General features: G+C 42.6%; 1 protein-coding gene across 17 annotated transcripts in view; it reads left to right on the plus strand.

The window, feature by feature from the left end:
* The first annotated feature begins 7,386 nt into the window (after nt 1-7,386).
* LOC110521310 (GRAM domain-containing protein 4) overlaps nt 7,387-26,652 on the plus strand; it is a 52,179-nt gene continuing 32,913 nt past the window's right edge. For 8 of the 17 annotated variants that reach the window (XM_021598787.3, XM_021598791.3, XM_021598790.3 and 5 more), the window contains exons 1-3: nt 7,387-7,717; nt 14,640-14,865; nt 20,683-20,803. In XM_021598787.3, the coding sequence (XP_021454462.3) occupies nt 7,689-7,717; nt 14,640-14,865; nt 20,683-20,803 (376 nt within the window). In that variant the 5' untranslated portion in view covers nt 7,387-7,688. The remainder of the gene's footprint in view (nt 7,718-14,639; nt 14,866-20,682; nt 20,804-26,652) is intronic. The other 9 variants (XM_090231143.1, XM_090231145.1, XM_090231147.1 and 6 more) reach the window with 6 other exon arrangements.

Below are 26,652 nucleotides of genomic sequence, written 5' to 3' on the forward strand. Positions count from 1 at the left end.
CCCGTCTTTAAAAGGGATGTTCCACCCATAACTTAACCTAACATGATTTTGCCAAAAGGTTCTTGCTGCTGCTGTTTACATACGGTGCATTCGGAAAGTAATCAGACCCCTTAACTTTTTCCACATTTTGTTACGTTACAGACTTATTATAAAATTGATTAAATACACATTTTCCTCATCAATCTACACATGATACCTCATAATGACAAAGCGAAAGTTGGTTTTTAGAGATGTTTGCAAATTTATTCAAAATAAAAAACAAAAATACTTTATTTACATAAGTATGCAGACTCTTTGCTATGAGACTCGAAATTGAGCACACGTGCGTCGTGTTTCCATTGATGATCCTTGAGATGTTTCTACAACTTGATTGGAGTACACCTGTGGTAAATTCAAATGATTTGGAAAGGCACACACCTGTCTATATAAGGGCCTGTCATGCTAAACAGTGTCCCCCTGCTAAAAAGTGTCCCCCTCCAGCGTCACAATGAGATTTGATGAGTTCTACTGTAGCTTCTGTTGCTAGGGCTGTTGCTAGAACTTGCAAAATTCTGATAGGATTACGTCAAAAACCAAAGAGTCCATTGCTATGCTGGTTGCTTGGCTCTATTTTACCTCATAGCGGTCTCAAAGGAAGGAGAACGCGGGTAGTTCCAGTTCCATTTCCCCTCATAAGCGCTCGCTCATTCCACGCAAAATTATTACCTCAGAATAATTTTCTCCCAGGACAGTGTTTTTCTAGGACACTGCTCTCCTAGGACATTGCTTTTGACAGTGACCACCTGCTGATTCAGAGGACCTAAAATACTGGAAAGAGAACACTTTCTTTTCCATATATTTGTCTTTATATAAGAACACATTGTTAAATAGGAAGAAATCATTTAAGCTGTTTTTAGATTGACGTTGCTAGCTACTGTTACTGTACTTATTTACCTCAGCCTGCCTAGTCAGCTAGCTAGCCAGCCAGCCAGTTTTATTTAGCTAATGTTAGCTAGCTAGCTAGCTACTGTAACTGTTATTGTAGCTTTTTGTTTGTATGTAGCTTGCACTTCATTGGCATCCCTCGAAGAGATGTTCTTTTATCTTTCTAATCAGGCAAAGTACTATGAAGGCACCACTGATCTCGACCAGAGGCGCAACATTCAGAGAAATTCAGGGTAACGTTCAGCAGTTGGGGACCTATAACTGGACTGATTTAGCTATGTACAACCATTTTCTATCTAGCTAGTTGGTCAACTACATGTTGCTAGCTATATATATATATATATATATATATATATATATATATATATATAGTTCATTGGAGGCTGCTGAGGGGAGGATGGCTCATAATGTCTGAAATGGAGTAAATGGTAAGGCATCAAATAACAAGAGAGTGGAAGACAGACAGAGAGCGATAGAGAAAGACAGAAGTGCAAATGTACTTAGACTTGAGTATTTCAACAACTCTTCTCTTCCAACTTGTTTGGCAAGCATATGTACCAACGGGGGAAGGATGGCCAGCTATACTATACAGGAGGGTGATTTTTACTAAGGAGGAGAAGGAGGCCGTGCTGATCGAGATGCATGCTGGCCATTACGAAGTGAAGCGCATGATTGCCAAATCAACCTACGCTTCTTCTGACGGGGAATTGTCAAGGCGGTGAACATCTGGGCAATTTAAATAACCTTTTGTTTATCAATCACATTCTATTGAATCTGAAATTATTATGATTTCAATGAATGTCACATCAGAGAGCACACAATGTTTCAATTTGTCACTTTTTGCCAAAAGGTCAGTACCCTGTCTTTCCTGCAAGAAGTTTGAGAAGGCAAAGACTGAGGCATCAAAGTTGTTTCACCAAGGCACATGATCGGTATGTGTCCCAATTCAAATTTTGCCCTAATAAGTTGTACTTTATTTGTCCACAGCAGAGTTCAATATTATAGAATGTGTGTGTGTGTGTCAGTATCCTTACAAATTTGAAAATCTGCATAATGTATGAGACAGATACGAATAAGAATAAAGTAAAGTAATCTTTCTAACACTACAAATGTTAGGGGTGGACCTCATCGGATCCTTCACGAAATACAGAAATGGCAACAGCTGGTGTCTGACCCGACCGATCACTTTACCAAGTGGGTGGAGGCAATACCCATTAACATCAGTAAAGGAAGAGTATGTGTTTAACTCTAAATTCCATTCCGTAACCCATTAAAAAGGGTGCTTGGAACCGAAAATAGATTTTCATTTTGTATGATACCCATCAAGGACAAGACTGGTAAGGCCACCTCCAAGGCAATGATGGACATCTTCAACACCCACGGTTCTCCTGAGATCATCATGAGTGACGAGATAATGAACGCTGGAACAAGGCACACACCTGTCTATAGAAGGCCCCACAGTTAACAGTGCATGTCAGAGGAAAAACCAAGCCATGCCGTAGAGCTCCGGGACAGGATCGTGTCGAGGCACAGATCTGGGAAAGCGTGCCAAACAATGTCTGCAGCATTGAAGGTCCCCAAGAATAAAATGGAACCAACAAGACTCTTATTAGAGCTGTCTGCCCAGTCAAACTGAACAATCGGGGTAGAAGGTCCTTGGTGAGGGAGTGGACCAAGAACCCAATGGTCACTCTGACAGAGCTTCAGAGTTCCTATGTGCAGATGGGAGAACCTTCTAGAAGGACAACCATCTCCACCAATCAGGCATTTATGGTAGAGTGGCCAGACGGAAGCCACTCCTCAGTAAAAGGCTCATGACAGCCAGCTTGGAGTTTGCCAAAACGCACCTAAAGAACGCAGACCTTGATCTGATAAAAAAAAAGAAGATTGAACTCTTTGGCCTGAATGCCAAGAGTCACATCTGGATGAAACTTGGCACCATCCCTACGGTGAGACATGGTGGTGGCAGCACTGTGCTGTGGGGATGTTTTTCAGTGGCAGGATCGAAGGAAAGATGAATGGAGCAAAGTACAGAGAGATCCTTGACGAAAGCACTCCAGAGTGCTCAGGACCTCAGACTGGGGTGAATGTTCACCTTCCAACAAGACAACAACCCTAAACATACAGCCAAGGCAATGCAGGAGTGGCTTCGGGACAAGTCTCTAAATGTCCTTGAGTGCCCCAGACAGAGTCCGGACTTGAACCCGATCGAACTTCTCTGGAGAGATGTGAAAATAGCTGTGCAGTGACGCTCCCCATCCAACCTGACAGAGCTTGAGAGGACCTGCAGAGAGGAATGGGAGAAACTCCCCAAATACAGATGTGCCAAGCTTGTAGTGTCATACCTGTCACTTTCTGACCATTATTTCCTTTGTTTTGTCTTTATTTAGTCTGTTCAGGGCGTGAGTTGAGGTGGGCAGTCTTTGTGTGTTTTTCTATGTTGGGGTTTTGAGTTCAGCCTAGTATGGTTCTCAATCAGAGGCAGGTGTCGTTAGTTGTCTCTGATTGAGAATCATACTTAGGTAGCCTGGGTTTTGAGTTGTGGGTGTTTGTTTTCCGTGTGTGTGTTTGTTGCCACACGCTACTGGTTCGGTTTCGTTCATGTTCACGTTTATTGTTTTGTATTTTCATAGTGTTCAGTTTATATCTTAAAATAAACATTATGGACACTTACCACGCTGCGCATTGGTCCTCCGATCCTTCTCGCTTCTCCTCCTCCTCAGAGGAGGAGGAATGCCGTTACAATACCCAAGAGGACTTGAGGCTGTAATCGCTACCAAAGGTGCTTCAACAAAGTACTGAGTAAAGGGTCTGAATACTTATGTAAATGTAATATTTCATTTTTTTAAGTTTGCAAAACATTTCTGAAAACCTGTTTTTGCTTTGTCATTATGGGTTATTGTGTGTGGTATGATGAGGGGGAAAGAAATATTTAATACATTTTAGAGCAATGCTGTAACGTAACAACATGTGGAAAAAGTCAAGGGGTCTGAATACTTTCCGGATGCACTGTAGTACGCAGTAGGCTACATTAGAAGACCTGTCTGTGCATCCAAATGTTCTACTGTATTTTAGGGAAAATATATCAATGTCATTTACTTTTATTCATCCTTTTTTCAAAAATAATGAAATATGATTTGCAGTGTTGGAAGAAATCAAATATGTTCAACTCACAAGATGCTGGCAAGTATAATGTGATACTGCCAACTTGTGGTCATTGTGGAACACAACACCTGTAATGTATCTCGAAACGTGTTTAGGTTTTTTGCAAGAGCTCTAGGCCAGAATTGACATTATAATGGAATACATTCGAGGCTCTGAATATATCCTAGAAGAAAAAAGTAACATGCATGAACAATGAAGAGAGATACCGGTAAAGTACATATGAACTTTAGCGGTGTGGTAGATTGTTTTACTACATTTTAAACCAAGTATACTCAGTACACTGCTTCTATTGCGCGATAGTATATACAAGGGCACACTTCTGGAGAAGTTTGGCGAAGCGGTGGCTGTGTCCTTTGAAGCCCTAAATACACCTCACTTTCAGCTTCACCCCACACTGACACTGATTTGGTGGAGAATGCAGGCCCAACACTACAGGACATGAGAACAAAAACACTTACGGAGGTTCCCCCATTACAGTGGTCAAGGACCCTAAAAGAGTCATTAAGGGGGTTCTCCTTACCTGATGATGACCAGTCGTATGTGGTGAGAACTTCACAATGCTGCCTGGGAGGAGGAACAGGCCCAACAACTGAAGCAACAGGAAGATACCCTGTTCATGTGCTGCCTGCAGCAGAGATTAGGCAGTTTAACTTTTCATTCATCTTTTGACCTTTTCATTGTATTCAGGTACTTTTATTTTCCATGTTTGAGATGTTGTAATATAAATAATATACAGTGCCTTGCGAAAGTATTCGGCCCCCTTGAACTTTGCGACCTTTTGCCACATTTCAGGCTTCAAACATAAAGATATAAAACTGTATTTTTTTTGTGAAGAATCAACAACAAGTGGGACACAATCATGAAGTGGAACGACATTTATTGGATATTTCAAACTTTTTTAACAAATCAAAAACGGAAAAATTGGTCGTGCAAAATTATTCAGCCCCTTTACTTTCAGTGCAGCAAACTCTCTCCAAAAGTTCAGTGAGGATCTCTGAATGATCCAGTGTTGACCTAAATGACTAATGATGATAAATACAATCCACCTGTGTGTAATCAAGTCTCCGTATAAATGCACCTGCACTGTGATATTCTCAGAGGTCCATTAAAAGCGCAGAGAGCATCATGAAGAACAAGGAACACACCAGGCAGGTCCGAGATACTGTTGTGAAGAAGTTTAAAGCCGGATTTGGATACAAAAAAGATTTCCCAAGCTTTAAACATCCCAAGGAGCACTGTGCAAGCGATAATATTGAAATGGAAGGAGTATCAGACCACTGCAAATCTACCAAGACCTGGCCGTCTCTCTAAACTTTCAGCTCATACAAGGAGAAGACTGATCAGAGATGCAGCCAAGAGGCCCATGATCACTCTGGATGAACTGCAGAGATCTACAGCTGAGGTGGGAGACTCTGTCCATAGGACAACAATCAGTCGTATATTGCACAAATCTGTCCTTTATGGAAGAGCGGTAAGAAGAAAGCCATTTCTTAAAGATATCCATAAAAAGTGTCGTTTAAAGTTTGCCACAAGCCACCTAGGAGACACACCAAACATGTGGAAGGTGGTGCTCTGGTCAGATGAAACCAAAATTGAACTTTTTGGCAACAATGCAAAACGTTATGTTTGGCGTAAAAGCAACACAGCTCATCACCCTGAACACACCATCCCCACTGTCAAACATGGTGGTGGCAGCATCATGGTTTGGGCCTGCTTTTCTTCAGCAGGGACAGGGAAGATGGTTAAAATTGATGGGAAGATGGATGGAGCCAAATACAGGACCATTCCGGAAAAAAAAACCTGATGGAGTCTGCAAAAGACCTGAGACTGGGACGGAGATTTGTCTTCCAACAAGACAATGATCCAAAACATAAAGCAAAATCTACAATGGAATGGTTCAAAAATAAACATATCCAGGTGTTAGAATGGCCAGGTCAAAGTCCAGACCTGAATCCAATCGAGAATCTGTGTGGAAAGAACTGAAAACTGCTGTTCACAAATGCTCTCCATCCAACCTCACTGAGCTCGAGCTGTTTGCAAGGAGGAATGGGAAAAAATGTCAGTCTCTCGATGTGCAAAACTGATAGAGACATACCCCAAGCGACTTACAGCTGTAATCACAGCAAAAGGTGGCGCTACAAAGTATTAACTTAAGGGGGCTGAATAATTTTGCACGCCCAATTTTTCAGTTTTTGATTTGTTAAAAAAGTTTGAAATATCCAATAAATGTTGTTCCACTTCATGATTGTGTCCCACTTGTTGTTGATTCTTCACAAAAAAATACAGTTTTATATCTTTATGTTTGAAGCCTGAAATGTGGCAAAAGGTCGCAAAGTTCAAGGGGGCCGAATACTTTCGCAAGGCACTGTATACAATTGAGATTGAAAATGTAGATTTTTTGGGATGAGTTGGAAAAGCAGCCATCAAGTGCTCAGCATATGTGGACACTTTTGGAAAAGCATTCCAGGTGAAGCTGGTTGAGAGAATGCCAAGAGTGTGCAAAGCTGTCATCAAGGCAAAGGGTGGCTATTAGAAGAATCTCAAATATAAAATATATTTGGATTTGTTTAACACTTTTTGGTTAATACATGATTCCATGTGTGTTATTTCATAGTGTTGATGTCTTCACTATTATTCTACAATGTAGAAAATAAAGAAAAACCCTTGAATGAGTAGGTATCCTAAAACTTTTGATAGGGAGTGTACATAACACAGTATAACATAGTGGTGTCCTCCTATAGCCTTTTTCAGACTCCACCATACCCCCAGTGATCTTCACCATACCCCCAGTGACCTTCACCATACCCCCAGTGACCTTCACCATACTCCCAGTGACCTTCACCATACTCCCAGTGACCTTCACCATACTCCCATTGACCCTTCACATCAATGTAGCCTTCCTGCAGAAGCCCTTTTCCTCCTGAGCAAAATACCCATGACACCCAACAGACAGGAGATCACCCACTTGGTGTGAGCATATGAGACCCTAAAATGCACACATTGCAGCCTCCATCCCTCTCACCCATTGGCCTTTCACCATTGGAAATGAAAACATGATATGCTCTATCACTCAATGTTAATGGCAAAACTATTCTATCATGTCAATAGATCACGACTTTTTTTTGTGAAAGTTTCAGTGAGTCTCTCTATAGGCCATACCTATAACACCCTTCCTACGTACGTTTATTTATAACTGTGTCACGTTTTGATTTTAGGACATTTCTTTGTGTAGCTAGTTGCTGTTGAAAAGAAACTCTGTTCTGTGAAAACATTAATTGGCGGCCCCTTTAAGAGTTTAGTCGCTGACATTGACGAAATTTCCTGGTAGCGTGAACGCCTCATTCACTGTAAGGCTCCAACATACATTTTAAACAGGGTATTGTTGTCGAATGAGTTCATAAAACTCGTAGAACGCAGAGGGACGTCATCGCACCCCCACCCTTTTTTGTGTGGACCTCTTGCAGTGTTTGCCGTAAGATCATTTTATTTATGGAGTTCAATGTAAATACTTGGGCGTGAGCCGGGCGGACCAACTGAGGGTTTCTTTGAAACAAGGTGGCAGGTGGGAAAAGGCGACCTACGGAGTAACGACAGCGTTAATGAAACTTTGTTACCGATTTCGTTATGGGTAAGAAACTTTCTGACCGCTTCTTATTTATTCAACCCGATAGTTCTAAGTGCAACAGGCATAGTCGTGTCGTGCAATTCATTTAGGTTAATTGCACGACGTTGGTTTAACTTGATATCACGCTCTCATTCTGCACTCATTGGCTACTCTAGATATTGAACATGTCAACGTGTCTTCCCCTGACTGCATTTGAAGTTTTTGAAACAATTACAATATACATGTTATTTCTTTTCATTATGTATTATTACCTCTTGTGTTAGCCATCAGTACGACTAAAACTGGATAATGTTGTGTCAGCTTTACAATAGTTATACAATGTTCTTCATGATTATCTGGTGAGGTGCAACAGTGTTATCGTGATATAATAGCCTACACGTGTTGTATAAAACCTCACCCAAACGTCTTGCACCGGAACATTAAGATTCTGAGGTGGGCTGGGCATCCTGGGATATCCCAGCTGTCAATAATCCTACCCCCCTCCATTAATACCATAACACAGTCCATAATACTGTCATCTTATATTAACCCCCTCATGTCTATACACAAGAACATAAAATAAATAGGGAATTCCATGGCATTACTGAACTGCCCAAACAATGGGAGTGATGGGCTTTCACAAGGGTTGTATTCAATACGTCTTACAATGGAAACAATTTACAAGGGTTGGGCGGTATCCAGATTATTTTCATACTGTTCCTGTACCATATTGGGGTATATGGCATTACTGGCAGTAAACACAAGGGGCGCTATATCTTTCCAAATGTATTATATGTTTTTTTTAAAATATATGCTAAAAAAGTAATAGCAAATTCCCGTAGCGGATGCTAGGTAAACGCTAACAAGCGCACAAACTAAATGCAAGAACAGCCAATCCAGCTCAAAGATATACAACTATCTCAACCAAATACATCACTGGATAAAATGTATTTGGCACATCCTAGTTAATTTATAGTTATAAGATATTTAGCAATCAAACAGTGAATTAAGTGTAACTTGATCAACTCTCTTGTGCTGCTCAACAGTAGTTAGTCGCGTCATGGTTGCTCCATGTGCTCTTTGTAAAAGAGCATGCAATGTGACTAGTCTTGAATTTTGTTGTAAAAAATAGAGGAAGAGAGGAAATGCACTTTTAAGTTACACCTCTGAAGAATGGCGAAGGCTACTTATACATATTCACAAATTGGGTGTGGTTAGTTTCCATGTGGAGTTGATAAACATCGACAAATATGGCATTGACAGCTGTCAGGGTAGCTAGCTAGCATGCTAACCTGATCTACATACAGTGCCTTGCGAAAGTATTCGGGCCCCCTTGAACTTTGCGACCTTTTTCCACATTTCAGGCTTCAAACATAAAGATATAAAACTGTATTTTTTTGTGAAGAATCAACAACAAGTGGGACACAATCATGAAGTGGAACGACATTTATTGGATATTTAACTTTTTTAACAAATCAAAAACTGAAAAATTGGGCGTGCAAAATTATAAATTGCGAACGCAAATTCAGAATAGAATAGTTAGAATAAGATGACGCTCCGGTAATATGGATAACTGTTGAAAGGTACCTGATATGTGTATTTATACATTGTAATGGACAATGGGGCGGCAGGGTAGCCTAGTGGTTAGAGCATTGGACTAGTAACCGGAAGGTTGCAAGTTCAAATCCCCGAGCTGACAAGGTACAAATCTGTTGTTCTAGAGGCTAGTTAAAGTACCATATCAAATTTTATTAGTCACATGCGCCGAATACAACAGGTGTGGACCTTAGGGAAGCACAGCCCGAGAGCTGTCCAGTGACACAAGCCTACCAGACGAGCTAAACTACTTCTATGCTACATGCATGAGAGCACCAGCTGTTCCGGAAAACTGTGTGACCACGTTCTCCACAGCCGATGTGAGTACGACCTTTAAACAGGTTAACATTCACAAGGCCGCAGGGCCAGACAGCTCAGCATTCAACACCATAGTGCCCTCAAAGCTCATCAATAAGCTAAGGACCCTGGGACTAAACACCTCCCTCTGAAACTGGATCCTGGACTTCCTGACGGACCGCCCCCAGGTGGTGAAGGTAGGTAACAACCTATCCACCACGCTGATCCTCAACATGGGCCCCTCAGGGGTGTGTGCTCAGTTCCCTCCTGTACTCCCTGTTCACTCATGACTGCACGGCCAGGCACGACTCCAATACCATCATTCAATTTGCAGATGACACAACAGTGGTTGGCCTGATCACTGACAAGACAGCCTATAGGGAGGAGGTCATAGACCTTGTGTGGTGCCAGGACAACAACTTCTCCCTCAACGTGATGAAGACAAAGGAGATGATTGTGGACTACAGGAAAAAGAGGACAGAGCACGGCTCCATTCTCATCTGCAGTGGAGCAGGTTGAGAGCTTCAAGTTCCTTGGTGTCCACATCACCAACAAACTAACATGGGCCAAGCACCCCAAGACAGTTGTGAAGAGGGCACGACAAAACCTATTCCCCCTCAGGAGACTGAAAAGATTTGGCATGGGTCCTCAGATCCTCAAAAGGTTCTACAGCTGCACCATCGAGAGCATCCTGTCTGGTTGCATCACTGCCTGGTAATGCAACCGCTCGGCTTCCAACCGCAAGGCACTACAGAGGGTAGTGCGAACGGCCCGGTACATCGCTGGGGCCAAGCTTCCTGCCATCCAGGACCTCTTTACCAGGCGGGGTTAGAGAAAGGCCCTACAAATTGTCAAAGACCCCAGTCACCACAGTCATAGACTGTTCTCTCTGCTGCCGCATGGCAAGCGGTACCGGAGCGCCAAGTCTAGGTCCAAGGGGCTTCTAAACAGCTTCTACCCCCAAGCCATAAGGCTCCTGAACGTCTAGTCAAATGGCTACCCAGACTATTTGCATTGCCCCTTTTTACACCACTGCTACTCTGTCATCTATGCGTAGTCACTTTGTAAGTATTTCACTGTAAGGTCCACACCTGTTGTATTTGGCGCATGTGACTAATAAAATGTTATTTGATTCAGGCGCAACAGTGCCTCTTCAACCTCAGGAGGCTGAAGAAATTAAACTTGGCCCCTAAGACTCTCACAAACTTCTACAGATGCACCATTGAGAGCATCCTGTCGGGCTGTATCACTGCCTGGTACAGCAATTGCACCATCCGCAACGACAGGGCTCTCCAAAGGGTGGTGTGATCAGCCCAACGCAATACCAGGGCACACAACATTCCCTCCAGGACATATACAGCACCTGGTGTCAAAGGAAGGCCAAGAAGGAAGGACATCAGCCACCCAATCCACGTCAAGGACATCATCAAGGACATCAGCCACCCAATCCACAGCCTGTTCACCCAGCTACCATGTAGAAGGCAGTACAATACAGGTGCATAAAGCTGGGACAGAGAGACTGCGAAACGGCTTTAATTTCAAGGCCATCAGACTGTTAAACAGTCAACACTAGCTGGCCACCGCCCAGTATCCTGCCCTGAACCTTAGTCCCTGTTCTAGCCAACTACCATCCAGTACTCTACCCTGCACCTTCAGAGACTGCTGCCGTATGTTCATATTCATTAAACACTGGTCACTTTAATCATGTTTACATACTGTTCCACCCACTTTATATGAATATACTGTATTCTAGTCATGGCTCATTCTATATAATTATTTATTTTTATGGATTGTGTGCATTGTTTTTATTTATTGCTGCACTGTTGGAGCTAGAAACAAACATTTCTCTGCAACTGTGATAACATCTGAGCTTCTGTGTATGTGACCAATAAAGGTTGATTTGATTTGACTTACACAAAGTGGGCAGTTTGGATGTCATTTCAAGCCCCAAATATATCATACTTTGACAAACATTATGAATAACTGACTTAAATTGTTGTGCAACAATTTTTGCAAATGTATTACAAGTAAAAAAACACCTTATTTAAATACGTATTCAGACCCTTTGGTATGAGACTTGAAATTGAGCTCGGCTGCATCTTGTTTGCATTGCTCATCCTTGTGACATCTCTACAACTTGATTGGAGGTCCACCTGTGGTAAACTCAATTGATTGGACATGATTTGGAAAGTCACACACCTGTCTATATACTGTAAGGTCCTACCATTGATAGTGCATGTCAGAGCAAAAACCAAGCCATGAGGCCCTTTCCTACCGAGCAACTTGCCATGACTGGGGGGGTTATTTTATTTGTATAATGGAGAGATATGTTATTGTATACAAATGTAAGCATAATTTGAAATGATTGTTTTAGTCAAATATTAGGCTTCTTGCAGTCAATTTGCAGTCTAAAATCTATTTGGTATGATGTTCTGACCATCCACTGAAGAAATAATTGTCTCACTGCTGAATCTAGTCAATGATCCCTGGCGTAAAAGATGTAGGTTTTCTTTCTCATTGCTCCATTTACTTTACACAGATGAACACCTTTCTGCTTATGATTTTGTTACAATCTGTAGGGATCAGCTTATGTCAAACCCCTTAACTCAAAAAGATGAATGGTTATATGGTTATTAATGGTTAACCGGAGGAAATGGGTGCGTGACTTGCACAGGCCGATCTTGTCCAACCCACTGATTGTGTCTGTTCATTGATGATCCCTCCCCAGCACCCCACTCCTGTGGGCTAATGGACAGGCTGCCACTATAAACCTCTGATAGTATCATTCATTACGACACGAGGCCTGTCGTCCGTGAGCTGGATCTAGAATGAGACGGACTACCCTGGAGCTTTATACACTGGACAAAATTAAGGAAACATGTAAAGTTTTTCATGAACTGAAACATAAGATCCCAGAGATTTTCCATACGGACAAAAAGTATATTTCTCTCATTCTGTATACAAATTAGTTTACTTCCCTGTCAGTGAGCATTTCTCCTTTGCCAAGATAATCCATCCACCTGACAGGTGTGGCATATCAAGAAGCTGGCTTAACAGCATGGTCATTACACAGGTGCACAGGTGGGGACAATAAAAGGCCACTCTAAAATGTACAGTTTTGTCACACAACACAATGCCACACATGTCTCAAATTTTAGTAGTGTGCAATTGGCATGCTGACTGCAGGAATGCCCACCAGAGGTGTTGCCAGAGAATGTAATGGTCATTTCTCTACCATAAGCCCCCTCCAATGTCGTTTTAGAGAACTTGGCAGTACGTCCAACTGGCCTCTCAACCGCAGACTATGTGTATGGTGTCTTGTGGGCGAGCGGTTTGCTGGTGTGAATGTTGTGAACAGATTGTCCCATGGTGACGGTGGGGTTATGGTATGGCAGGCATAAGCTATGGACAGCAAACATAATTGCATTTTATCAATGGCAATTTGAATGCACAGAAATACCGTGACGAGATGCTGAGGCCCATTGTCTTGCTATTCATCTGCCGCCATGACATGTTTCAGCTTAATAATGCACGGCCCCATGTCACAAGGATCTGTGCACAATTCCTGGAAGCTGAAATTGTCCCAGTTCTTCCATGGCCGGCATTCTCACCAGACATGTCACCCATTAAGCATGTATTGGATGCTCTCGGTCGATGTGTACGTCAGCGTGTTTTAGTTTCCGCCAATATCCAGAAAGTTCACACAGCCATTGAAGAGGAGTGGGACAACATTCCAAGGGCCACAATCAACAGCTTGATCAACTCTATATGAAGGAGATGTCATGCTGCGTGAGCAAAATGGTGGTAACACCAGATACTGGCTGGTTTTCTGATCCAGGCCTCTTACTTTTTTTTAAGGTATCTGTGACCAACAGATGCATATCTGTATTCCCAGTCATGTGACATCCATAAATTAGGACCTAATGAATTTATTTCAATTGACTGATTTCCTTATGATCTGTAACTCCGTTAAATCTTTGACATTGTTGCATGTTTAATTTTATATTTGTATTCAGTTAATTTCCAGAGCAGGCAACACATGTTTGATCCCAGGACATGTTTTATACTATAGGTCAGTCTGGTAGCACTCCTGAGGGCGGGTTCCAATTCTGTACTTTTGGTTGGCTTTCTTCTGTGCTCTGGGTGGAAATGCAGGATCTAAGATTTTAATTCCTCCTAAATTTAAACTTGGGATCTAATGTTATGGGCAACTCATTTCACCCGTCTCATGATGAATGGGTGCTATGGTGCGATGATGAAATTTGGCCGTGTAGCATATCTCTTTCTCTCTTTTTCACTCCGTCTTTCAGTCTCTTCCTGATCTCACTGTCTGGGCAGAGGCTAAAGGGTCCAGCTTTCTGTCTTACCTACATACAGTAAAGAGATCATGCAGGGGCGGCCCAGTCCTAAAATGATTGCCAAACTCACCCGCACGCCTTCCGTCACAAGCTCATTGGACTCATACCACTCGGACCCTACTTTAGGAAGCTGGTGCAACATGTATAACCATCCAGTTAAGTTTAGGAGAAAGAATACTTTTTAGAATAGTGGATTCTAGATTACAAGGGGTCAAAGTTAAGAAGGTAGAATATAGACATTTGGCTATCATAATCCTGAATGTTTATTGTATCTTAATTTCCTTGTAAGGCTGAAGTATTCAATGTTTCCATTGTCTTATCATAGGGATAAGTGATATGGGAGTTGTTCATTCTCCAATAAGTCTCATTACTGATATGAGTAGATGGTTTTATTTCTCCCGTAGGAGATTGCAGAGAAATTATGTCATGCTGAATTGAATGACTATGTGGATGCAATTCATACCATCCTAATGCCTGTAATAGAATGCAACGTCATGTGAAGTGCACAAGTAAGTACTATATTGTTGCACATGAATCTTTGAGTTGGCATTTCAAATTGCTCATATAGAATTTTCAGATATTTTTATTGAAGACAATTCAACCCTTTTATCTCATGGATACGTGCCCTGGTCCGTGAGTTGCCGGTAAAATATTTGATTGTAATCACTTGTCTTTCTTCCTTTTTGTCCCTGCAGGGATGCCATATGCCACGTTAAGATAAAGACCAAGACGACTGTGTTGAACATGCTAAAGCGATTGGACAAAATCCGGTTTCGGGGCCAACGGCCAGATGTGTTCCTGGATCTGGGTGAATCGCCCAACACATCTGACACTGAATGTAGCGAAGAGATCCTGATGAAGCCTAAGCCCTTGCTTAAAATTAAAGACACTGAAGAACTGCAAGACCCTGTGAGTGCTCCTGTAAGTGAATATTGGTATTATAATATAACCACAGAAATTGTATCTCTTCAGACTCTTCACTTCCCCTAATTCTCTCTCAAACAAAATATGTCTTTGTTTTGCATTCCTAATCTAGTTTCTTCCAGATCACTTCATGAAGTCCACCCACTCGCCATCTCGAGGAGCCGCCAGTTTCGGGGGAATTTCGCCCATAATGTCTTCCTTTTGACATTTATGCAAACCCCTTTCTGTTGATTTAGTCCACTCAAGGATTGAGCGAAAGCTGTCCAATTGCTGTCTGCGTCACTGCAGGCCTTAGTCAGACTAGAGCAGACCAGGGCCTAGCCGCAGCGTACTACCGGCCAACTCAACTTCGCTTAGTGCATGAGAAGAACAAGTATTTTTCAATTATCTTATTTCATTTGTCTGCATATTATTGTGCTTTCATGTTCTTATTTTTTTGAGCGAGGTTGATAACTTCTTGACGTTTGAAGATGGAGAAATATCTTTCATTTCAAACTATGATTTCAAACAGATCAAAGTTATAAGTCATTTGATCACGTCATTACACACTATTTAGTTACAAATTGAACTTTAATTAAATGGGTTGACTCTTCACATGATGATTTCACTGAACAACAAAAGATAGGAAATATTGAATGATCCCCAATGATCCATCGCATCTCCCAAAAGCGTTTTCAACATACATCTGTAAAACGATAGCCTAGAAACTAAAGCTGTGGTTGTCTTCCTCTCAGGCTTCCATGTCTCCTCCCTGGACCACAATGTCCACCTCTTGAACGTCAGACTCTGACTCTTCACTGTCACTTTCCAACCTTGTTGTAGATGGCTCGTTGTCAGGCTCAAAAAGTCTCAAATCTGCCTAGATGGCCGCCAATTTTTGTACCTTTGTATTGGTCAGCCTTTGCGTGCTTTGGTGTGTGTGTTCCCAAACATGGACCAGACATGGACCAGTTGCTCTCTGAGGTGGCTGATGTTGGTGGGATTTGGAGGATGATCAAAGCAACGGGAAAAAAAGCCTCAGATCCACGGTCCCTTCCAGCAGGTGGCTGATGAGATATGTTGGCATGACTGCCGTATTGCATCTCCATCCCAAAGCCCTTGCTTGGAAGTGTACTTCGTCAGACTGCCAAGAACCTTGTCCTCATCCAGGCCAAGGTGGTGAGACATGTTAGTGATGACACCATAGGCCTTGTTGATCTCTGCACCAGACAGGATGCTCTTGCCAGCATACTTGGGGTCCAACATGTATGCTGCAGCATGTATGGGCTTCAGGCAGAAGTCTTCACATTTTTTTTTGTATTTCACTGCAGTTTCCACTGCTTGGAGAATCAGTGAAGTGAGCAGGGCAGTACGGATTTCTTCTCTTACTTCTGCAAGCAGAGTCTGAACATCAGACAGGATGGCATTGTCTCCCTCAATCCGTGCAATGGCTACTGCTACAGGTTTCAGGAGTTTCATGCTGCTTACCACTCTCTCCCAAAATACATAATCCAAGAGGATAATCTTGATTTGTCTGTCCATATCAGCATACTGTGCTTGGAGAGACTCCTTCCCCTCCAGGAGACTGTCAGACATGACGACAACACCACCCCAACGGGTGTTGCTGGGCAGCTTCAATGTGGTGCTCTTATTCTTCTCACTTTGCTTGGTGAGGTAGATTGCTGCTATAACTTGATGACCCTTCAAATACCTAACCATTTCCTTGGCTCTCTTGTAGAGTGTATCCATTGTTTTCAGTGCCATGATGTCCTTAACGAGCAGATTCAATGCATGAGCAGCACAGCCAATGGGTGTGATGTGAGGCTAGGACTCCTCCACTTTAGACAAAGCAGCCTTCATGTTTGCAGCATTGTCTGTCGCCAATGCAAATACCTTCTGTGATCCAAGGTCATTGCCTTCAGCTCATCTGCGATGTAGAGACCGGTGTGTCTGTTGTCCCTTGTGTCTGTGCTCTTGTAGAACACTGGTTGAGGGGTGGAGATGATGTAGTTAATTATTCCTTGCCCACGAACATTCAACCACCCATCAGATATTATTGCAATACATTCTGCTTTCTCTGTGATTTGCTTGACCTTCTTTTGAACTCTGTTGAACTCTGCATACAGGAAATGAGTAGATAAAGCATGTCTGGATGGAGGGGTGTATGCTGCGTGAAGAACATTCAGAAATGTCTTCCAATACACATTGCCTGTGAGCATCAGAGGTGAACCATTTGCATACACAGCTTGAGCAAGAAAAAAAAAACTTCTGATACCAGGAGGAACATGAGCTGTTGCTATCGATAAAGTGTCTGATTCATCATTTTCACCTCAAATAGAAGTAGAGGGACTTTTGTCAGGTTGCTTGTTGTGAGCGCTGAGGGAACTTTATGCACTTGGCCAGATGATTCTGGATCGTTGTTGCATTCCTCACAGATGATTTGGCACAGTATTTGCAAATGTACACAGCTTTTCCTTCTACATTAGCTGCAGTGAAATGTCTCCACACATCAGATAGTGCCCGTGGCATTTTCCTGTAAAGATACGAAAACGAATCAAATTCCATGTACAGATAAAAGTTAAGTAGTTAGATTAAACAACTCCTTTGTAAGATAAATGTTTTAAAATGAAACATGTATGGAAACGGGTGAATTTAACACTCCTCGGTTAGCAGGCTCAAGCAAGCTAAAACCCACTTGGGCTTAACTTCCCATGGAAAATTTCCAGAAAAATTCCAGAAATTTACCAAAAAATGTCCAACCCTTTGCAACCCTACACCAGATCTTATTCAGGGACTGCATAGCAAAGCTGGTGAATGCATTTGCACGCACCACTTTTCAGTTTTTGATTTTTTTTGAATTTTTGGAAACAATTTGGACAATTTTGTGTATGTCCATTACATGATATCCAAATAAAAATCCATATAAATGACAGGTTGTAAATCAACAAAATAGGAAACATGTCAAGGGGCTGAATACTTTTGCAAGGCACTGTATTTACCTCCACAGCAGGCCTATTTTAACAATGAAAAGGCTTTGTCTAAAGTTATCTGTGACATTGCTACATAGCCTACAAGGGTAGACCATTAAATTTGACATTTTTATAAAATAGAGTTTTTGAGTGCGCCCCATTTTAAATAATAATAATAATAATAAAAAATGACATACAGGTAGTCTACACACTTTCAGACGTAGCTCAATCCAAGTGGCGCTACAGAGGCTCCATGTGTAGCAAGTTAAGTGGGAGATTTCTAATCAATGCAAAATGGAATCAAAATTACAGAATTACATTGGCTAAATGAGAAAGATTAGGCTACAATGATCAACCAACAGGTTGCAGCAGGCCAAATCAAATGTATTTATCACACACATGGTTAGCAGATGTTAATGCGAGTGTAGCGAAATGATTGTGCTTCTAGTTCCGACAATGCAGTAATAACCAACGAGTAATCTAACTAACAATTCCAAAACTACTACCTTATACACACAAGTGTATATGTATACGTACATAAAGATATATGAATGAGTGATGGTACAGAGCAGCATAAGCAAGATGCAGTAGATGGTATCGAGTACAGTATATACGTATACATATTAGATGAATAATGTAGGGTATGTAAACATTATATTAAGTAGCATTGTTTAAAGTGGCTAGTGATATATTTTACATCAATTCCCATCAATTCCCATTATTAAAGTGGCTGGAGTTGAGTCAGTGTGTTGGCAGCAGCCACTCAATGTTAGTGATGGCTGTTTAACAGTCGGATGGCCTTGAGATAGAAGCTGTTTTTCAGTCTCTCGGTCCCAGCTTTGATGCACCTGTACTGACCTCGCCTTCTGGATGATAGCGGGGTGAACAGGCAGTGGCTCGGGTGGTTGTTGTCCTTGATGATCTTTATGGCCTTCCTGTGACATCGGGTGGTGTAGGTGTCCTGGAGGGCAGGTAGTTTGCCCCCGGTGATGCGTTGTGCAGACCTCACTACCCTCTGGAGAGCCTTACGGTTGTAGGCGGAGCAGTTGCTGCGCCTTCTTCACGATGCTGTCTGTGTGGGTGGACCAATTCAGTTTGTCTGTGATGTGTACGCCGAGGAACTTAAAACTTACTACCCTCTCCACTACTGTCCCATCGATGTGGATAGGGGGGTGTTCCCTCTGCTGTTTCCTGAAGTCCACAATCATCTCCTTAGTTTTGTTGACGTTGAGTGTGAGGTTATTATCCTGACACCACACTCCGAGGGCCCTCACCTCCTCCCTGTAGGCCGTCTCGTTGTTGTTGGTAATCAAGCTTACCACTGTTGTGTCGTCCGCAAACTTGATGATTGAGTTGGAGGCGTGCGTGGCCACGCAGTCGTGGGTGAACAGGGAGTACAGGAGAGGGCTCAGAACGCACCCTTGTGGGGCCCCAGTGTTGAGGATCAGCGGGGTGGAGATGTTGTTACCTGCCCTCACCACCTGGGGGCGGCCCGTCAGGAAGTCCAGTACCCAGTTGCACAGGGCGGGGTCGAGACCCAGGGTCTCGAGCTTGATGACGAGTTTGGAGGGTAGTATGGTGTTAAATGCTGAGCTGTAGTCGATGAACAGCATTCTCACATAGGTATTCCTCTTGTCCAGATGGGTTAGGGGTTAGGGCAGTGTGCAGCCTGTAATTTGTCGCTGTTTAACTCGTTTTGTTGTACTTTGTTGCACTTTTATGGGGTACATATAATTAACAGTAAGGTCTAATTTACACAGATGGAATAAATGAATGTACATTAATAGGGCCCATTTCTCAATTAGCAGACTTAGTGAATTGGGTCACTGCTTCTCTGGGTAATGGTGCGAGGGATGGTGTTAATGTACTCCTATTACTACATTTTACAGAGCAGACGAGCACTACTTTCCCATCGTAATTGCACTCTCAAAGTAGCCTTACATCTGGCCTAGATATGGCATATTCTAAGCTAAAATAGAGTTTGGAAAATATATATATGTATGCTATCATTGATTAACATCATGTAGCAGTTTCTACCTACACACTGCCTTATCGGTGCTCAGACGTTCATGTTGAAGACAATTGTATGAATGGAATGTTTTGTTCTGGTTGTCATGTTAAAGGTCCGTGTCTTGACATGTTTCACAATGTCTGTCAATATTATTCTTGTGTCAGTCATTGTTTCTAACTTGTTTCAGTGTAATAGTGGAAGACTGAGACCTGGCTTTGACGAGTCTTATTCATTAATAAATTACACAGTACGTTGTAGTACAGTAGCGAATTATAATATCCCTTTTCGAAACGTACTAGCTTTATTCATCTGAGAGGAGACCTTTTAATCAGAGCTGGGCTTGTGGTATCTTCCTCTCCCACTCATCGTTACTAAAGTGCTCTGATTTCCCACCTTCTGACACAAGCTGTCTTTGCTTATTCTTATTCTTATCCCCCTGCTGAGAGGATCTGAAATAAAGTCATCTAGATGTTTTCCTCCCCTCTTTTTGAGTAGCACAGTACCAAAACTAGTTACTATCTCTATGTAACTCTGTGGCTATCCTTGTGTACTTTCACAATATTCTTCGTTTCGCTCGCTCTCGCTCTCTGTGTGTTGGGTCATGATTCAGATGATAGGCTGCATACACAATTACACTGCAGTTTGAGCTAGGCTGGATGGTGCAGGGAGAAACTGCAAGGTGAAATGGAGTCTTCTGCAGTCAGCGTGCCTGCATTTATCTATGTGTGTGTGAGAGTTTTGAGGTGCTGTGTGCAGGTGTTTTGAACCAGAGTCTACAGTAGCTCACATTGGCAGGGAGGTTATTCTTCTCTCCTCACTGCGTGTTCTTGTGTGTGTGTGTGTGCCCACATCCAGGCTGGTCCGGGGACACTTGCTATGGCCGCAGCCATCCAGGACTATCAGAGGACTGAAACAGATGGATTCAATGAGGTGAAAGGCCACCTGGAAATTGCCTTACTGGAAAAGCACTTCCTACGTGAGTATTTCACATTTTTTCAGTCTAGGTTTAAGGAGAAGTTAGTAAAACCTCTAGCAGTAAGGTTTTGATTTGCAAAAAGGGAAAATCTCTTCACATGTTTGTTTGTTGATTTAGCAATACGCAAAGCAGCTTTGGATATCTGTCTTTCATGTCAAGTTGTCTGTTAGTTGGTGAACCCATTAGGATGTGTGTGTAAATGTAATTGGACTCGCCTTCAGGGCTTTCCTAGCTGCAGAATTGCATTTGCTCATATAGCCCTCTTATATCTGGCTTTTTATATTAGATCAACTTTAGCTTAGTATGACTATAGTCCTATATAAGAATGGGCACAGTTATTCAAATATCCGAACAGTATTTGATTACTTGGCAGTGTTCATTTTTTAGAGAGAAAAAAAATATAGGCTTATTTTAACAATGAAAATGCTTTGTCTAAAGTTACCTGTGACATTGCTACGTAGCCTACAAGGATACACCATTACATTTGTCATCTTTTTAAAATAGAGTTTTTGAGTGTGCCCCATTTTAAATAGACAGTCTACACACATTTCACACGTAGCTCAATCCAAGTGGTGCTACAGAGGCTCCATATGTAGCAAGTTAAGTGGGAGATTTCTAATCGATGCTAAATGGAATCAAAATTACAGAATTACATTGGCTAAATGAGAAAGATTAGGCTACAATGATCAACCAACAGTTAGGCTGTTTCATATGAATGGAGTATTGGCTATCTAGCTTCTTTAAATCAAATCAAATTGTATTTGTCACATACACATGGTTAGCAGATGTTAATGCGAGTGTAGCGAAATGCTTGTGCTTCTAGTTCCGACAATGCAGTAATAACCAACAAGTAATCTAACTAACAATTCCAAAACTACTGTCTTATACACAGTGTAAGGGGATAAAGAATATGTACATAAGGATATATGAATGAGTGATGGTACAGAGCAGCATAGGCAGGATACAGTAGATGGTATCGAGTACAGTATATACATGAGGTGAGTATGTAAACAAAGTGGCATAGTTAAAGTGGCTAGTGATACATGTATTACATAAGGATGCAGTCGATGATATAGAGTACAGTATATACGTATGCATATGAGATGAATAATGTAGGGTAAGTAACATTATATAAGGTAGCATTGTTTAAAGTGGCTAGTGATATATTTACATCATTTCCCATCAATTCCCATTATTAAAGTGGCTCACAGAAGTGGTGTGTGGCCTTCATTTCACCTCAGCCCTCCTCCATCTGGGATGCAGGCTGTATGTCAGCAGTATGGGCTGGTGGCTGGTTCTCATTGCAGAGCCCATTGTCCTCTGTCTAGCACCAAAGGGTACTAATGGAAAGAGTGCAATCGCCAAATGTACTGTAGCTGCTCTACTGAAGCACATGTGTATATAGTGAGTCTTTTTCTAATAATCATATTTCCAAAGTTGGTACTGAAGTTGATTATCCAATGACTGTGAGATGAGCAGTTTGTAGATTTGTAAAGGGATTGCTGTTTGTCTGCCTTGTTTTGAGCCCTGGCCCTGCTTTGCCATGAGCCTTCAGGGAAGTGGTCAGTGATTGAGTAAATTGAGTAAATTATCAGCTTTGTCCTTTTCTGCTTTGATGAGTCGATCATTTAACAATAATATATGCCATTTTGAAGACTATTTTTATCCAAAGCGACTTAGTCATGCTTGCATTCATTCAAATAACATTTTATTGATCACATTTAGTAGAAACAATTCTGATGCTCCATATGTGACCTCAGTCTGGACGCTCAGATTGTTAGCACATGACCTGCCGTTACCACAACAACTACACAAAATTGAAAGGAACAGTGACAGGAAATGAGAATTGAGAATGTGTGATACTTCAGAGGCTACATCAATGTGAATGCACACATCTGATAGGGGCCACATGTAAAACTGAGCGTGGACAGTCAGGAAAAAAATATCAGATATGGAAAGAAAATAAGAATTGGGTTCTAAAGGTGTCGGCATGCGCAGGAGATTAGCCCTATGATGATCAGAAAATAGTGAAACACACACACACTCATTGAAAGGAAGTCTAAGAAGTGGTAGATCTGTGATGTGCTATTTCTATGCTTCCTGCTAAGTTTTTAGTGCGTCTTTTACTTTCGGTTTTGTAAACCAGCTAAAAATACAATAATTTTGGTTATATGGAAAAGATGCATTCGAAAAGTATTCAGACCCCTTCCCTTTTTCCACATTTTGTCACATTGCAGCCTTAAACTAAAATTGATTTACATGTTTTTCCTTATCAATCTTCACACAATACCCCATAATGACAAAGCGAAAACAGGTTTTTAGAAATGTTTACAAGTGTATTAAAATTAGAAAACAGAAATGCCTTATTTATATAGGTATTCAGATCATTTAAATTGTTTCCATTGATCATCCTTGATGTTTCTACAACTTGATTGGAATCCACATGTGGTAAATTTAAATTAATTGGACATGATTTGGAAAGGCACACACCTGTCTATATAAGGTCCCACAGTTGACAGTGCATGTCAGAGCAAAAACCAAGACATGAGGTCGAAGGAATTGTCCATAGAGCTCCGAGACAGGATTGTGTCGAGGCACAGATCTGGGGAAGGGTAACAAAAAACGTCTGCAGCATTGAAGGTCCCCAAGAACACATTGCCCTCCATCATTCTTAGAGGAAGAAGTTGGGAACCACCAAGACTCTTCCTAGAGCTGACCACCTAGGAGGTGTCCAATAACCCAATGGTCACTGTGACAGAGCTCCAGAGTTTCTCTGTGGAGATGGGAGACCCTTCCAGAATGACAACCATCTCTGCAGCACTCCACCAATCAGGCCTTTATGGTAGAGTGGCCAGACGGATGCCACTCTTCAGTAAAAGGCATGACAGTCCTCTTGGAGTTTGCCAAAAGGTATATAAAGGACTCTCATGAGAAACAAGATTCTCTGGTCTGATGAAACCAAGATTGAACTCTTTAGCCTGAATACCAAGCGTCACGTCTGGAGGAAACCCTGGCACCATCCCTAAGGTGAATCATGGTGGTGACAGCATCATGCTGTGGGGATGTTTTTCAGCGGCAGGGACTGGGAGACTTTTCAGGATCGTGGGAAAGATGGACGGAGCAAAGTACAGAGATCCTTGATGAAAACCTGCTCAGGACCTCAGACTGGGGTGAAGGTTCACCTTCCAACAGGACAACGACCCTAAGCACACAGCCAAGACAACACAGGAGTGGCTTCTGGCGAGTGGCCCAGCCAGAGCCCGTACTTGAACCCGATTGAACATAAACTCCCCAAATACAGGTGTCAAATCAAAGGTTATTTGTCACCTGCGCAGAATACAACAGGTGTAGTAGACCTTACAGTGAAATGCTGAATACAACAGGTGTAGTAGACCTTACAGTGAAATGCTGAATACAACAGGTGTAGTAGACCTTACAGTGAAATGCTGAATACAACAGGTGTAGTAGACCTTACAGTGAAATGCAGAATACAACAGGTGTAGTAGACCTTACAGTGAAATGCTTACTTACAGGCTCTAACCAACAGTGCAATGTCTAAGTTAAAAAAGGTATTAGGTGAACAATAGATAAGTAAAGAAATAAAAACAACAGTAAGAAAGACTGTGAGAAATAACAGTAGCGAGGCTATATACAGACTGGTTAGTCAGGCTGATTGAGGTAGTATGTACATGTAGGTATGGTTAAAGTGATTATGCATATACGATAAACCGAGAGTAGCAGTAGCGTAAAAGAGGGGTTGGTGGGTGGCGGCACACAATACAGATAGTTCGGGTAGCCAATGTGCGGGGACACCGGTTGGTCGGGCTAATTGAGGTAGTGTGTACATGAATGAAGAGTTAAAGTGACTATGCATATATGATAAACAGAGGTTAGCAGCAGCGTAAAAGAGGAGGGAGGGGCACAATGCAAATAGTGCGAGTAGCCATTTGGTTACCTGTTCAGGAGTCTTGGAGGTCCAAGACTTGGCGCTCCTGTACCGCTTACCATGCGGTAGTAGAGTCTATGGCTGGGGTCTTTGACAAATTTTAGGGCCTTCCTCTGACACCGCCTGGTGTAGAGGTCCTGGATGGCAGGCAGCTTAGCCCCAGTGATGTACTGGGCTGTACGCCATACCCTCTGTAGTGCCTTGCGGTCGGAGGCCGAGCAGTTGCCGTACCAGTCAGGATGCTCTCTGTTGCAGCTGTAGAACCTTTTTGAGGATCTGAGGACCCATGCCAAATCTTTTTAGTTTCCTGAGGGAGAATAGGCTTTGTCGTGCCCTCTTGGTGTGTTTGGACCATTCTAGTTTGTTGGTGATGTGGACACCAAGGAACTTGAAGCTCTCAATCTGCTCCACTACAGCCCCGTCGATGGGAATGGGGGCGTGCTCGGTCCTCCTTTTCCTGTAGTCCACAATCATCTCCTTAGTCTTAGTGATGTTGAGGGATAGGTAGTTATTCTGGCACCACATGGCCAGGTCTCTGACCTCCTCCCTATAGGCTGTCTCGTCGTTGTTGGTGATCAGGCCTACCACTGTTGTCTGCAAACTTAATAAGGGTATTGGAGGCGTGTCTGGCCACGCAGTCGTGGGTGAACAGGGAGTACAGGAGGGGACTGAGCATGCACCCCTGAGGGGCTCCAGTGTTGAGAATCAGCGTGGCAGATGTGTTGCTACCTACCCTCACCACCTGGGGGCGGCCCGTCAGGATTCAGTTACAGAGGGAGGTGTTTAGTCCCAGGATCCTTAGCTTAGTGATGAGCTCTGAAGTGTTGAACACTGAGCTGTAGTTAACAAATATCATTCTCACGTAGGTGTTCCTTTTGTCCAGGTGGGAAAGAGCAGTGTGGAGTGCAATAGAGATTGCATCATCTGTGGATCTGTTGGGGCGGAATGCAAATTGGAGTGGGTCTAGGGTTTCTGGGATAATGGTGTTGATGCGAGCCATTACCAGCCTTTCAAAGCACTTCATGGCTATGGACGTGAGTGCTACAGGTCTGTAGTCATTTAGGCAGGTTACCTTACTGTTCTTTGGCACAGGGACTATGGTAGTCTACTTGAAACATGTTGGTATTACAGACTCAATCAGGGACATGTTGCAAAAGCCGCACACAAGCCTAAGATTGCCAAGCGAGGGCTGGAGTGGTGTAAAGCTCGCTCCCATTTTACTCTGGATCAGTGGAAATGCATTCTCTGGAGTGATGAATCATGCTTCATCATCTGGCAGTCCGATGGACTAATCTGGGTTTGGCGGATGCCAGGAGAATGCTACCTCCCCGAATGCATAGAGTCAACTTTAAAGTATGGTGGAGGAGGAATAATGGACTGGGGCTGTTTTTCATGTTTTGTGCTTGGCCCATTAGTTGTGGATGATAAATCTTAACGTTACAGCTTACAATAACATTCTAGACGATTCTGTGCTTCCAACTTTGTGGCAACAGTTTGGTGAAGGCCCTTTTAGCATGACAATGCCCCCGTGCACAAAGTGAGGTCCATTCAGAAATTGTTTGTCGAGATCGGTAGAAGAACTTGACTGGCCTGCATAGAGCCCTGACCTCAACCCCATCGAACACCTTTGGGATGAATTGGAATGCCAACTGCGAGCCCAGCCTAATTGCCCAACATCAATGCCAGACCTCACTAATGCTTGAGTGGCTGAATGTAAGCAAGTCCCTGCAGCAATGTTCCAGCATCTAGTGGAAAGCCTTCCCAGAAGAATGGAGGCTGTTATGGGAGCAAAGGTGGACCAACTCCATATTAATGCCCATGATTTTGGAATGAGATGTGCGACGAGCAGGTGTCCACACACTTTTGGTCAGGTACTGTATACAACAGCGGTTTAGATGGTACA

The sequence above is a fragment of the Oncorhynchus mykiss genome, chromosome 4 (assembly GCF_057628025.1).
Source record: "Oncorhynchus mykiss isolate SJ-2025 chromosome 4, ASM5762802v1, whole genome shotgun sequence".
NCBI lineage: Eukaryota > Metazoa > Chordata > Actinopteri > Salmoniformes > Salmonidae > Oncorhynchus > Oncorhynchus mykiss.